At 43.4% G+C, this 13644-nt stretch overlaps 1 protein-coding gene across 2 annotated transcripts; it reads right to left on the bottom strand.

The window, feature by feature from the left end:
* Positions 1 to 2280: 2280 nt before the first annotated feature.
* Positions 2281 to 12804, bottom strand: NME5 (NME/NM23 family member 5). Of its 2 annotated transcripts, none has more exons than XM_080991251.1 (6): positions 12644 to 12804; positions 11494 to 11655; positions 7612 to 7817; positions 6211 to 6311; positions 3082 to 3200; positions 2281 to 2551 (listed from the first exon to the last, which is right to left on the bottom strand). In XM_080991251.1, the coding sequence occupies exons 2-6, from the start codon at positions 11620 to 11622 to the stop codon at positions 2471 to 2473; spliced, it is 636 nt and encodes a 211-aa protein (XP_080847377.1). In that variant the 5' UTR covers positions 11623 to 11655; positions 12644 to 12804; the 3' UTR covers positions 2281 to 2470. The 2 variants fall into 2 exon arrangements, with proteins under 2 accessions (XP_080847377.1, XP_080847378.1); XM_080991252.1 differs by lacking the exon at positions 12644 to 12804 and adding an exon at positions 12359 to 12636.
* Between the last annotated feature and the right edge of the window lie 840 nt (positions 12805 to 13644).

The following is a 13644-nucleotide window of genomic DNA, read 5'->3' on the forward strand; positions in this document are numbered from 1 at the left end:
TCTCTAGGACGCAATACTTATCAATCACGTCTCTGATGTGTTTGGGACTCCAGGGGGCTGGATACTTTTCTGGTCAAGAGGCAGTAACAGAGAGCTCAGAACACTGGAGGAAGCCACTCTACATATGCACATATACAGGCATGATTTGTAGTACTATGATCCTGTTTCAGGGAATAGGATTTCTCTTTTTGTTAACAGAACAGCAATTTCTGGGTTTCCCCTTTTCTCTGTACCCTTGCAGCTTATACCCAGAACAAACTTAGTTGGTCTTGAAGCTGCTACTGGACATTATGTGAGGGTCTGCATGTTCTATGTATTTGAACTGACATTTGCAAATAAACAACATCAAAGTGCAAAAATGATTCAGTATGGTTTTCTAAAATATTCTCATGCTATAGACACAATGCCAGGTGTTAAATGTTCAGACTAGTAGGCAGACACTTCAGCCCTCTTTGTAGCCAAAAGCATCTCTACCTAGAGCTTATGCTCCCCACTTCTCTAGGTCTGCCACCCATCAGTAGAATAAAGCAGTTTCTATTCCTTGCTCTGGAACAGCAAGTTCAACAAAACCAAAGTCTTCTGAGTTTGGCTCTAGAGAGCATCAACTCTCCAAACCTTGGTTTGAAAAGCAGAAAAGTTGGTGTCCTTAATCTGCCCCTTTCATGTCAGCTACTTTACTCAATTAATTTATTACAATGCAATGGCCAATCTGCAATTCTAATCCTTAAAGGGGTGTGTGTCAAGATTAGCCAATTTAGGATCCTAATCTCTAGAAGGGTGGCCAAGATTAATGACTACTGTACGGGAACTCAGGAGATAAGTGCTATTAAATGAGTCAATGGATTTAATTTTTTTCCGGAGAGTGTTATTGATAACTATAGCCTAGGAATTTAATTTCTTGAGTTTGGCTTCTTTACACAGGTTGATAATAAAATGTACAGTGCTTTGAGCTCCTTGGGGAACGGGACATAGATAAAAGAATGAGTGGGTGATTTAATAAATAAACACAATCAAATTAACAGCCACAGTCCCCAGGTCCAGATGTTGAGATGACCCCTTAGGCTTTCTGAGTTGCATAGAAGCCTTAATTTAATCAGGTGCAGCTTTTCCCATCATGATGAAATAGTGATTAGAAGTCACACCTCGAGGAATGTTCTCTTGTTGCATCACTTAAAGGAACTGGATTCCAGTGAAGGTCATGACTTAGTGCTCCTATTATCCTAGGCTGAGATGGAAATTTCATGTAAACTGTGAGTCGTTTCCTTTGTGCATTATAATTAGGTGCTTTTATTATGTTATTTGAGTTCCAAACCTACAGACATGGCTGATTCAGCAGACGTCTCTACTAATGGGAGATGGAAGACCATTTTTACAGATTCCTGGTTCGTTCATTCATTCATTCATTCTCTCTCTCTCTCTCTCTCTCTCTCTAAGCTCTAAATAGGTAAGGGGCCCTCCTTATATCTATGGCTATTAATAAACATTGGGATGTCCCAAAAAGCAATAAAGATGACACAGGTGGCTTCACTGGGGAGGAGGAGAAGAAAAATCATCAACCTCCCCATTTCATTAGCAAAGGTGTCTTCCTGGATCTGGGAGAATAAGGGCACAATTGGATTTAACCCATATATTTTAGATTGGTGTAAATATATAAGAAACTTCAGTTGGAAATAGTCATTAGAGTGTTTGTGTGCAAGGCCTACTGCACAGTTAGTGTAGGAGGCTGGAATATATTGTGATATATACATAATTTGTTTTAAAGCAAGTGTATAAACAGCAGCTATGTGCTCAAATCTTTAGAATAGTTCTTTTTTTGTGTTACAGAAAATTGATTGAATCTTCCATTGTTGTCATTCCCGAAGTTTTACAATTCTAGATTTTTGCAGGTCATCAGAGACTAAAATTAAACAGAGGAACTACTTTGGGTGGAAAGAGCTCTCCTGGGTCCAATCAAGGGCCCTTCTAGGACAGTCTCCTGTTTTCCACAGTGGCCAACCATATGCCTTGAGGAAAGCAACAAATTGGGCAGGGGGTGGGCAGTAGCTCTGCTCTGTTATTTCTTTGAATAAACATATTTGACTTTGAATAAACACTGGGACTCAAGATGTTATTGCACAAATTGTCGGTCAAGTGTAACATCTGCAAAGAGCTGTACAAATTGAAACAACAACTGGTTAACAGCAGTATAAATGAAAAGAAGTCACCTCTCAGCTGATCACAAACCCAAAAGCAATTGTGGATAATTTACTTTAACCCAACTTTTACATTATTTGACATCCATTGTTTGCTACAAATGGTTCTTTATTCAAGTTCCAAATATAGATATATTTATATACTATTTTCAAACTATTTATTTCATGTTAATATTAATAAGAAATGCAAAAGACAGTAGTTGGCAAAATCTAAATAATTATGTTTTTGACTGACAGACTCTCAAGAGTTTCAACATCTTGCAATTGACTTTTCCTCCTTAAGGTTCCTCTATTATCACGTTATGTCGCAATTTAGGTGTGTTGGGATTATGTTCAATTAGCCAATCAGCCAGCCATGTCTATAGAAGAAAAAAGAAGAAACAAGTTATCTTCAATTTCATTTCCATATGAACAAAATATTTGCTGATTGGAAGTATTCAAGTCCTGCATCTCTGCATATCGATTCTCACTCAGAATGAACCCAATTTACCCAGTTTCCCTAAATAATTCCCATTTCCTCAACTGATTCTTAAAAGGGGAACTCTTCTTAAAACCAATACACTTTGCTTCCAATGATTCTCAGCTTTGTTGTTGTTTTTTAATGAACCTGTTTGTCTGAGGAGTTGAGGAAGGAGGCAGGCAGTCTAGACTGCTCCTTATATGCAAAGAATAATTGATCATGGGTATTCTGGCTTGATGGATCCAAACTAAATATGCAGATAGAGAAGTAGTGCTCTTATCTGCTGTCAATTTTTCTTTTGCATTCCCATTCTTGATACCACATAGGCATGCCTCATAGGCAGTGGGGGTGGAATTAGGTCCCTCCGCACCAACCCAAGACCATTGATTGTGTTCTAGGCTTGACAGTGACAGTCACTGTGATACATACAAAAGGATCTGCTGGTTTCCTCTTGCACAGTTCTGTAAGTCCTTTCAGCAGGGTGGGGGTGACATAAAGGCTCAGGTAATCCTTAGCAGCTTGCCCAACTGGGATTGGTTCAATAATCACTAGGAAAAGGAATTACATATTTTACTGCCAACGTATTGAACGAGATTCAGCTAAAGAGCCCTGCTAGTGGAAACCTGTGGCAAGCACTTCTGCTAGCACAAGAAGACTTCTTCCTTCTTTCCCTGCTCCCCAAAGTGGCTCTGGAAAAGCCCGAGGAGGTAGATCACTTCACCAGGCAAGGAGAAACGCTTGTGCTGACAGAGCAATCTACTTAGCACAATGTTGAATTCCTCCCACAGATATAAAACTATATAATCTATTACCTTCAATTTAGGCTTGTTCTCTATAGTTATTAGCAGCTAAGCTATTTTATTTCTCACAAACAATGCAGAGAACAGATACAGTGTGTTGCTCCCAATGTCATACAGCACGAAACTTTACTGAATTCATTGTCTTATCACATAATGAAATTATTCTACAGAAACAAATAATAACAGCTGACCTTGGGATAGTGGTGGGGAAAGCTATCCTAAGCCACCTCTAATTCATTAGATAATGAACAAAGGCATTTCCAGATGGTCAGTTTCTAACATGATAAATGTGTAGTTAGTACTCACTGGCTATATGAGATCCTGGTATTTTCTTTCAAATGGTTCAGATTATGTTCCCCTGCCCCCAGACAAGGCTGGAAGTAGACCTCATACTCATAGAGTGTAATGTCTGAATTAGAAGAGCCCATCCTAAGAGCCCTGCTGGATCAGACCAAAGTCTAGCGTCCTGGTCTCACAACTGGAAGCCAGATGTCCATGGGAGCTCACAGCAGGACCTGAGTGTGAGAGTATTCTCTTCTCTTGTGACCCCCAGAAACTGGAGGCATACTGCTTTCAACAGCGGAGGACAATAGCCATCCTGGTTAGTAGACACTGATCGCTTTAACCTCTGTGAATTTGTTTAATCTTTTGAGAGCTGTCCAAGTTCGTGGCCACTGCTTCATCTAGTGGGAGAATTCCATAGTTTAACTATGCACTGTGTGAAGGACTTTATTTCATCTGTCATGAATCTTTTAACATTGTTTTGTTGGAGGACCCCAAATTCTAGTATTATGAGTGGGACAAACTTCTCTCCGTCTACTTTCTCCACACCGCATATAATCCCATGCACCTCTGTCATGTTCCACCCTTTTTCTAAACTCATTAAATCCTCAAATGTTGTAAGCTTTCCAGGCTCTTGAATTGTCTGCCCCCTTCTGAAGCTTTTCCAGTTCTATGGCATCCTTTTCGAGGTAAGGCAACTAGAAGTGTACAGATGTGATCACACCACAGATTTGTATGATGGCTTTATCATACTGGCAGTTTTATTTTCAGTCCTTTTCTAATATTCCTATGCACATTGGGTCAACATCTTAATTCAGTTATCCACTATGACTCCCAAGGTCTCACTCCTGGTCAGTCACCACCAGTTCAGACCCCATGAGCTATATGTGGTATTAATCCCCCCCCCCCTTATATGCATCACTTGTTTACGCTGAATTGCATTTGCCATTTACCACACATTCACTCAGTATGCAGAATTCCTTTTGCAACTCTTCTTGATGGCTTTCTGTTTTAACCATGCCAAACAATTTGGTATCATCAGCAAACTTGGCACCTTGCTGCTCACCTCTAACTCTAGTTCGTTTATGAATAAAATAACAACACAGTTCCCCATACCAATCCTTGAGGGCTCCATTTTCTACTGTTTATCTTATCTCCAGTGCTATCATGAAGCCGTTGGGAGCGGTCATTGGGAGTTTGGGGGCAAGGTGTCATCAGTATGATGATGACATTTAACTCTATTTCTCCATAATATCTCAATCAGGAGAGGCCTTGCAGGCCCTGGGCCATTGCCTGATTACAGTGGTGAAATGGATGAGGAAAAATAAGCTGAGCTTGAATCCTGGCAAGACAGAGGCGCGGTGGCTGAGCAGTTCCTCACTATCCTGCCATTTCAAGAACCTCAATATAGTTTTCCTGTTGAATGTGAAAATAACTGAAAATCTGGTTGTTAACATTCATCTAAACAAAAACTGCAAAGCTTCAGGTAGCATGAACACAGCACATGGATAAAACCTAGATTTGTTTATCTTATTAAAAGACCTTAAGGCGAAAGGAGCCATAGGGGCTGAATCTTCAGCACACTGTTGATACAGGACAAAGCTGATTGGGGTTATCAACTTTGGAACTTGTATCAAAGGGAAGGATTAACATATAATCTATCCAATTTATAAGAGAAAACGTATTTTATCTCCAGGGGAGTTGCTAGCGCCAGCCACATGAAAGACTTCTTCTATTCTATGGGACATCTTTTAAAAATGCTTGAATCATAAATATTGTCTGACATACACAAACCGTACCAGATTTGAGAAGCTCAGAAATTACAAAAATGCTTCCATCTGAAGCTGTAAAGCTGACAAAGCCAATATAGGGCTTCCAGATGTTGTTGGACTTCAACTCCCATCAACCCCAGCCTGCATGACGAAAGGTCAAGAATGATGGGAGGTGTAGTTCAGCAACATGTTGGCTACTTCTTCCACAAAAGGTCAAATATAATCCTTTGCTTGCTTACAAAAAAACCAGGCAGACACACATACACAGTGAGGCACATCATTTTGCAGTATGGCTTTGCAAAGTGATGGGGAACTTGTGGCCCTGTGGGACTCCAGGTTCCATCACTCCTGACTGGTGGCTAGGCCTGGGCAATGTATTGATACATCACCTGGGACTGGTATGAGGGGCAGAATGCGATGGCGGCTTCACTCACTGGCATATTGTGAGTGAAACCACTGCCTCTTCTGAGTCCCTCTGCCACCAGTGCCCTGAGGGGAAAACAAGCTGTATCGGTGGCTGTTTCACCAGCAATGTACCGCTGAGTGAAACCGCCATCCCAACTCTTCCCTCATACCAGTGCAGAGGGAGAAACAAGCTGCGCTAAAAGGTAGATTATATTTGAATGAGGCAGGTGTGGAGGGAGGGAGAGAACAGATGGTTTTCCTCTACGTAATGCTAATTCTAGATGACAATAATTATGTACCTTCAGGAAACATGAACCGGATCTCTCTTTCAGCTGAGGAAAAGCTGGTACTGCCATGAAGTCCATTCCTTAGATCATCTGTCCCATAAATTGCTCTTAAGCTACAAACCATAGAGATGGGTTAATATATTCAGTCACTGGTATAATAATAAACTTCTAATTAACATGTTTAATTGGGGTTTTTTAATATACAAAATAACTTGGTCTATTAAATTGAAAAAATGTGCATAAAAATAGTAAGTCACATATATAACATAAAGGTTGCCTCTCGTACTTCACTCCATTATTACTCTGCTCCTTTCTCCAAGAGCAATCAACCTATAAATGTATCCTAAATTGAAGAAGTATAGGTGGCACAGACCGGTCGGGCTGACTGTATCTAGGCCTTACATGCCTGCACTTGAATTTGCTAAATATGTTTGATCTGGAAGTTGAGAGGCAGATGGGATACGGTAGAACAAACGTTCTTTATGGAGGGGAGCTATGCCTGTAGAATACCCCCTCCCTCTGCCAGTAGAAAACCATTTGCCTGGTACAGACATCCCAATGGGCAGAGGTTACATCTGTTGCCAAAGTGCCTGGCAGAATGCCCCTGAAAGGGTATGCAAGCAGGGGGAGGGGTATGTTTGGTCACATCAAAGCCCCACTCAAAGCCAAAACTAGGTGGATCCTTTGCCAATGAAAGGGCTGGTAGAAGTGGAAACAATGGGCAGGCCTGATTTGGGAATAACCGACCCCACCCTTGCTGACAATAGGATGGGAGTGCCCTTGGATGCAGCAGAGCACCGTGGCCAATCAATGCACAGTGGCACATAAACCTTGGATATATAAACCCTTCATGTGTCAGATGCATAGCTACAAACACAAATGGTGGTGTGTGGGTGGCCGCAGGAAGTGTGCTCTTGGAATCCTGTTGTGGCTATGTGCTTTGTTTATGGTGTCACCCTGAAACACGTGAGACGTGTATGTGTTGCTGATTGAGGCAGTTGTGTTGGATGCGGCGGGCATGCTTGCTGGGTGGTGTGTTTAGATTGGCGGCTGCTGGTGGAATTGCATGGATGCCATGGACACGTCTTTGTGGCATCTACTGAGCTTTGGGGCTTTCCTCTGGCTATGGCCCCAGCAGCTAACAGGGTTAGGAGGTAGTGGTGTTTGCACTGGCAGTTTGTCAGTGGTCACACTGCATGATGGAGTCCCATAATTTGATTTGCTCTGCCTGTAAACCTTAAAAAATAAATTTGCGATAAGCTGGCCTTGTGAATTATTTCAAACTTCACTGTCACAACCCTACACTCATTTTGTAAAAGAACGGTTATAACACTGAAAATATTACATCTATTAACTTCAGCTGGACTATTTGGGGGTAGGTGGTTTGTAAGTCCTATGAATGTAGTACTTTACCTGTCAGGAAAATTTTCCCTGGCTACTATGGTATTTGAGGGTCCAAGCAGGTCCTTCCAATATGAGATACCATTATGCCGAGCAAGAACCATTGCAACTAAAGGTCCAGAACTCATATAGGATGTTAAGTTAGGAAAGAACATTTTTCCATACTGTTCAACATAGAAGTTGCTACACTGCTCTGGGCTTAGTTGGAGCTTTCGTTTCTGTTAAAAGAGAGAGAGAGAGAGAGAGAGAGAGAGAGAGAGAGAGAGAAAGAGAAATAGCTCCTTAAAACCATTATTCCAAGATAATAAAGCACTACAGTTAGCATTAACATATCTTATTACTTAAGTATTGGGTTTATGGGGCGCTAGCGGAGGGGTAGTACCTTTCATGGGGGACACATCATGTTTCTTCTGGGGTAGTTTGTCCACCTTTGGTCCCCACCCTGCACTCAGCTCTCACCTGTGGCTCCTAGAAACTGTCAGCATGCGACTGCGGCCACATCATGGAAAATGGTTTTGATTGGCCGGCTAAACCATGTGAGAGTAACTGATGGGTCAAAAAACCCTTGGTGACTTAGGGACTTCCCCTGCATGTGAAGACAGGCTTTGGCAGATTGAGCGGGTGGGATCAACAGTAAAGGCGGCAGATTCTGCACATGCTATAGAGGGAAGTCAGGGGCAGATGAGGCTCGTCTACCTGGTAAGGTAGCCCTTCTAGGAAAAGGAAAACTCTGATTCTAAACCTCTGCTGCCTTTTGCTATATCTTTGGGAGAAATCCAGAGTGGAGACTCTAAGATGGTGAGATGGTGCCTTGTATATCTTTTTCTAGCAATTCCTGCAGCCAAGCTGGTACCAAACATATTGCTGAGAGGGGGGTCTTGTCTGGGCAGCCCAGGACCTCCATACACGCTCCGCAGGCTGGCATCCCAGGAAGGTCACTTGGATGCTGCTAACGCAGCAGTTTGATTTCAGCCCTGGAGAAGCACTCTCAAGACAGACGAATGGCGACAAGCATTGGTCTTTATTTTCCAGCAATCTCTTTTCCAGAGCCAGGCCTACAAGTAAGGAGACCACCTCAGGCAACATAAGGGGAAGCAGTGGCCTCCTGGCTGTTCATCCTAAGCTCCCTCACCCCAAGCCATTCCCCTCTGGCAGAGTTGTGTATGCTATGCAACTTGTTGCATGGCCCTCTAAACTAGCCTGAAGTGCTGGGGAAGATGCTATCCTTTCACAATTGTGAAAGTAAGATTCAGCTGCCAATCCAGTCAGTTGCCAGTACATGGAATGGGGAGCAGATGCTTTCTTGTCCTTACCCCTGGCAGCAAACGGCCCTGCTTTCCCAATACTTCTACAGTACAGCCTTATACCTGCCCTAGGCTCAAAAGTGAAGGGAGGAAAGAAAAATGCAGACAAGACTGTGCTTGAGATCTTGATCAATGGACGCCACCTGGAGTTCGATGGAGGAATTACCAATGATCCAGTTTTGGGCCTTTAATACTATTGATGTTGATCACGGGGTGCTGGTGACCTTGGCAACAGGACTGGATTATTCCCACCTCTCCCCTGCCATATCCCTGCATGGTTCCCTTTCATGTTTACTATGTTTGGCCTGAACCACACAAGCTGTTCCACATGAAAAGGAATTTCTGTGAAGCAGCTCCCTACATGGTTGTGGCAATTTCCCTATTTTATCGCATCACCACAAATTCTCTTTTTCAAGCATTTGTGGACCTACTTCACACAACTATCCTGCAGCAAGTTTTGTGCAGTTGCACTTCTAAGCAGCTAAGCCACATGGTGCTGGTATAAATCAGGCCAACATGAGGCAATTTGGTAAGCCTGTTTGGAAATATGGAGTCCGATGCCACCAGTAAGTTGATGAATGATGATACCCAGATCTCTTTCTTTTTCCTCTAAAAGGTAGAGCACCTGCTTTCCACAGTGAAAGTGCAAGGTTCAGTCCTTGGCATCTCCAGGTAGGGTTAAAAAAGACACTCATGACTGAAACCCTGGAGAACACTCGGTGTTGAAAATTCTGAGCTAAGTGGACCAGTGGTCTAACTTGTAATAAGGCAGCTTCTTATGTCTCATCTGAAATCATAGGAGGATCTGTAAGCAGTTGTGGTTGGAGCTTTTCCCAACATCAGATTTTCTACAGAAAAGGTAATCCATTCTCAATATTCACATTATATTTGGTATATTTCACATTATTCACATTATTACAAATCAAACATATTATTTCAACTCAGCTCTCTTGGCTCATGGTAAGTTTTCTTTTCTTTGTAATAAAGCATATTACTGTTCAAATTTTGTGCTAGTATAACAAATGAAATATACCAAGAAGAAATATTTTGGGAAGAACAATGATTAACTAAGGTAAAGGTAAAGGGACCCCTGACCATTAGGTCCAGTCGTGACCGACTCTGGGGTTGCAGCGCTCATCTCGCTTTATTGGCCGAGGGAGCCGGCGTACAGCTTCCAGGTCATGTGGCCAGCATGACTAAGCTGCTTCTGGCGAACCAGAGCAGCGCACGGAAACACCGTTTACCTTCCCGCCGGAGCGGTACCTATTTATCTACTTGCACTTTGACATGCTTTTGAACTGCTAGGTTGGCAGGAGCAGGGACCGAGCAACGGGAGCTCACCCCGTTGCGGGGATTTGAACCTCCGACCTTCTGATTGGCAAGTCCCAGGCTCTGTGGCTTAACCCACAGCGCCACCCGCGTCCCTTAGTGATTAACTACTTGTTTGCAAAACTGAAACTGCATGTTTTTTCTTAAAGAGACTAAGCTGTGCAATAGCGACATCAAGTGGCCAGTTTCAAACATTAGTTTGTTATTGCAATACAGTACTTCCCTATGGAAGCAGCATTAAGTTTTATCAGTCTTTGCCAACAGCAAACATCTGCCAACACATTTGAACAACAAAAATATTTGTTATGATGGTGTGTGAATGATGGTGTATAATGAGTCTGAACTGGTGTTCACCTATTTTGAGTTTGAGTACTGTGCGGCAGAAGAATGTTAATTAGACATGACAGGTGCTTATTGTGGGATAGGTACTGCTGGTGCATGCATGTTTTTTGCTGCGTCTGCACAATGTCTGTGGTATCAAAGTCCTAGCCCATATCTTGCACACACCCCCATTTAATTTGGTTTCATCATTTTTACAGAAAATCCAGTGTTAAAAAAAAAAGAACTGATGCCAATAACCTGTTTTTTATATCTGAACAATTTGTTTAAGTCACTGCCTAGAAGAAACCAGGTACCGTGGTACCTTGGTTTAAGGACTTAATCCATTCCGGAAGTCCGTTCTTAAACCAAAGTGTTCTTAAACCAAGGCGTGCTTTCTCACAGCAGTGGGGGACTCAATTTACACTCAACAGGAAGCAGAACATGTTCTGCTTCCAAGGCAAAGTTCACAAACCAAAACACCAACTTCTGGGTTTGCAGCGTTCTTAATCCAAGTTGTTCATAAACTAAGCTGTTCTTAAACCAAGGTACCACCGTACTGGCTTCAGCTGGCAGGACTGCCTACCACTCACTGCCACACAGGAAGGATCCTGACTTTTGATATTTTCATTGTTATTGTATTAATACATTTTCACTGATGTTGCTTATAAGTCACCTGCAAAAGTTATATTCTAAAAGGCAAGATATTAATACATAATATGAATAAACAAATAAACAAAAGCATATTCTAAGTATACAATGTTCTACTTGAACACAAAAATATTTGCTTATTATAGATATTATAGAGACTGCTTGGTATGACTAGCAGATCAAAAGCATAATTTTAAATCAGGGCAAGGACCTTGTAATTATATGATTTGCTAATTTTAAATACACTTTGATTTACACTTGACTACATGAAACGTCTTTCTTTTCAGGTTACCTGAACAATGGTGAATCCAGATCTGAGAATTATATCTTCTATTTCTTCTTCTTTGTTGATGATATCTGGTTTAATGATTGCCAGGGTTCTTTCAACATAAATCTGAGGATCGGGCATTAATGCCTGCATCTTGGCAGTTAAAATCCAAGTCCTCTTCTCTCACTGAAATGATAACATATGTTACAGCCACTACATTTTACTCTCTCATCAGGAGGGTGAATTAATATTCATCTGGCCACTTCAGGGTAATTACAGCACTCCCAAAATTACATTCTCCTCTGCCAACCTGTTTGAACACACAACCTGATCCTACGTGTGCATTTACTTGGAAGTAAGCCCTGCTGGAGGAAACTCTTGAGAGTCCCATGGACTGCAAGAAGATCAAACCTCTCCATTCTGAAGGAAATCAGCCCAGAGTGCTCACTGGAAGGACAGATCCTGAAGCTGAGGCTCCAATACTTTGGCCACCTCATGAGAAGAGAAGACTCCCTGGAAAAGACCCCGATGTTGGGAAAGATGGAGGGCACAAGGAGAAGGGGACGACAGAGGGCAAGATGGTTGGATAGTGTTCTCGAAGCTACCAGCATGAGTTTGACCAAACTGCGGGAAGCAGTGGAAGACAGGAGTGCCTGTGCTCTGGTCCATGGGGTCACGAAGAGTCGGACACGACTAAACGACTAAACAACAACAACAACAAGCCCCGCTCAATCCCAGCGAAGTAGGTCTGGGGCTCCTGCCTCAATGCTGCCGCTCTTTTAATGGTTTTGTGAGCAGCTGCTTAACAGCCAGAGATCACCCGGCTCCCCTCGCCGAGTTACAGAGCTGCAAAAAGGGTCACCTGCAGTTAACATGCAATCTTACTCGCCTCTGTGCATAACAAGCTGCCCATTGTGAATCCAGACCCAATCCTATGCATGCTCATTTGGGAATAAATCCCGCTATATTGGGGGCAGAGCGGGGCTACTTCTCGGTTACGATGCGCAAGATTATTCTCTCTCTCCTTTGTCCCCTCTTCCTCTAGTGGTCGTCCCGCCCATCGTTGCTCCTCCAAGCTGCCTGGACCCGTCTATTGTGAGAACGAGGTAGCAACCCGCCCCTCCTCTGGTCACCCTGCCCCGAGGGCCAAAATGAGCAAGTTGGATGATCTCACCCCGTTATGAGGTCCCAGAGTCCCTCCTCCTCCTCCTCCACGCAGACGTCACTCCGACCCGCGAGGAGTCCCCTTTACGCGCTGACTGATTAGCCCAAGGAACCCCAGGCTTGGTTGCCGGGCAACAGAAGAAAACCAAGCTAAAGCCAGCACCTACGGCGGCCGACAAGGCCAGTTTGCGTCGTTCTCGTTTGACAGGCAAATGTGGTTGGAGCGACGGGCGGCCGGCCGGCCTTAACGGATGGAAGGTCTGGGCGAGTGGGATCAGTATCTGCTTAGTGCGGCCGCGTTTGTAAGAACTCGATCGTTTAGCGTGGGGGCCCCGACATTTTGAAACTCCCTGCCAGGGTTTTCCAATGTGTTCTTTTCTGAAGCCATCGTTATTTAGACAAGCTTGCACAGATGTTTAGAAAATTTGTATGGGTTTTAATTTGTTTTATCCCATTCTGCTGCTCCCTCAGCCAATAAAGAGAGATGAGCCCCAGAGTCGTCGGCGACTGGACCTAACGGTCAGGGGTCCCTTTACCTTTACCTATTGCTTTCTGCATGTTTTAAATTATGGTTGTAGTGATAATTTTTTGGTAAACCACTTGCAGGTAGTTCCCCCCCCCCTACAATCAGTTGGTATACAAAGGTAAAGGGACCCCTGACCATTAGGTCCAGTCGTGACCGACTCTGGGATTGCTGCACTCATCTTGCTTTATTGGCCGAGGGAGCCGGCGTACAGCTTCCGGGTCATGTGGCCAGCATGACTAAGCCGCTTCTGGTGAGCCAGAGCAGCGCACAGAAACACCGTTTACCTTCCCACTGGAGCGGTACCTATTTATCTACTTGCACTTTGCTGTGCTTTCGAACTGCTAGGTTGGCAGGAGCAGGGACCGAGCAACGGGAGCTTACCCCGTCGCGGGGATTCAAACCACCGACCTTCTGATCGGCAAGTCCTTTTTGTGAAATAATAATGAAATAGGTAACCGCAACATCGGTATGCAAAGGTCCTTGCT

The sequence above is a fragment of the Podarcis pityusensis genome (genome assembly GCF_964106645.2).
Source record: "Podarcis pityusensis genome assembly, chromosome: 2".
In the NCBI taxonomy this organism is placed as follows: Eukaryota; Metazoa; Chordata; class Lepidosauria; order Squamata; family Lacertidae; genus Podarcis; species Podarcis pityusensis.

Excerpts from the sequence above, each read along its gene's own strand:
- NME5 (XM_080991251.1), bottom strand. The coding sequence starts at position 11,622 with ATGCAGGCATTAATGCCCGATCCTCAGATTTATGTTGAAAGAACCCTG. Across the intron at positions 3,201-6,210 it reads CCGGTTCATGTTTCCTGAAG|TGATTATTGAACCAATCCCA; the intron begins GTACATAATTAT and ends TCCTTTTCCTAG. Across the intron at positions 2,552-3,081 it reads GGAAACCAGCAGATCCTTTT|ACATGGCTGGCTGATTGGCT; the intron begins GTATGTATCACA and ends TTTCTTCTATAG.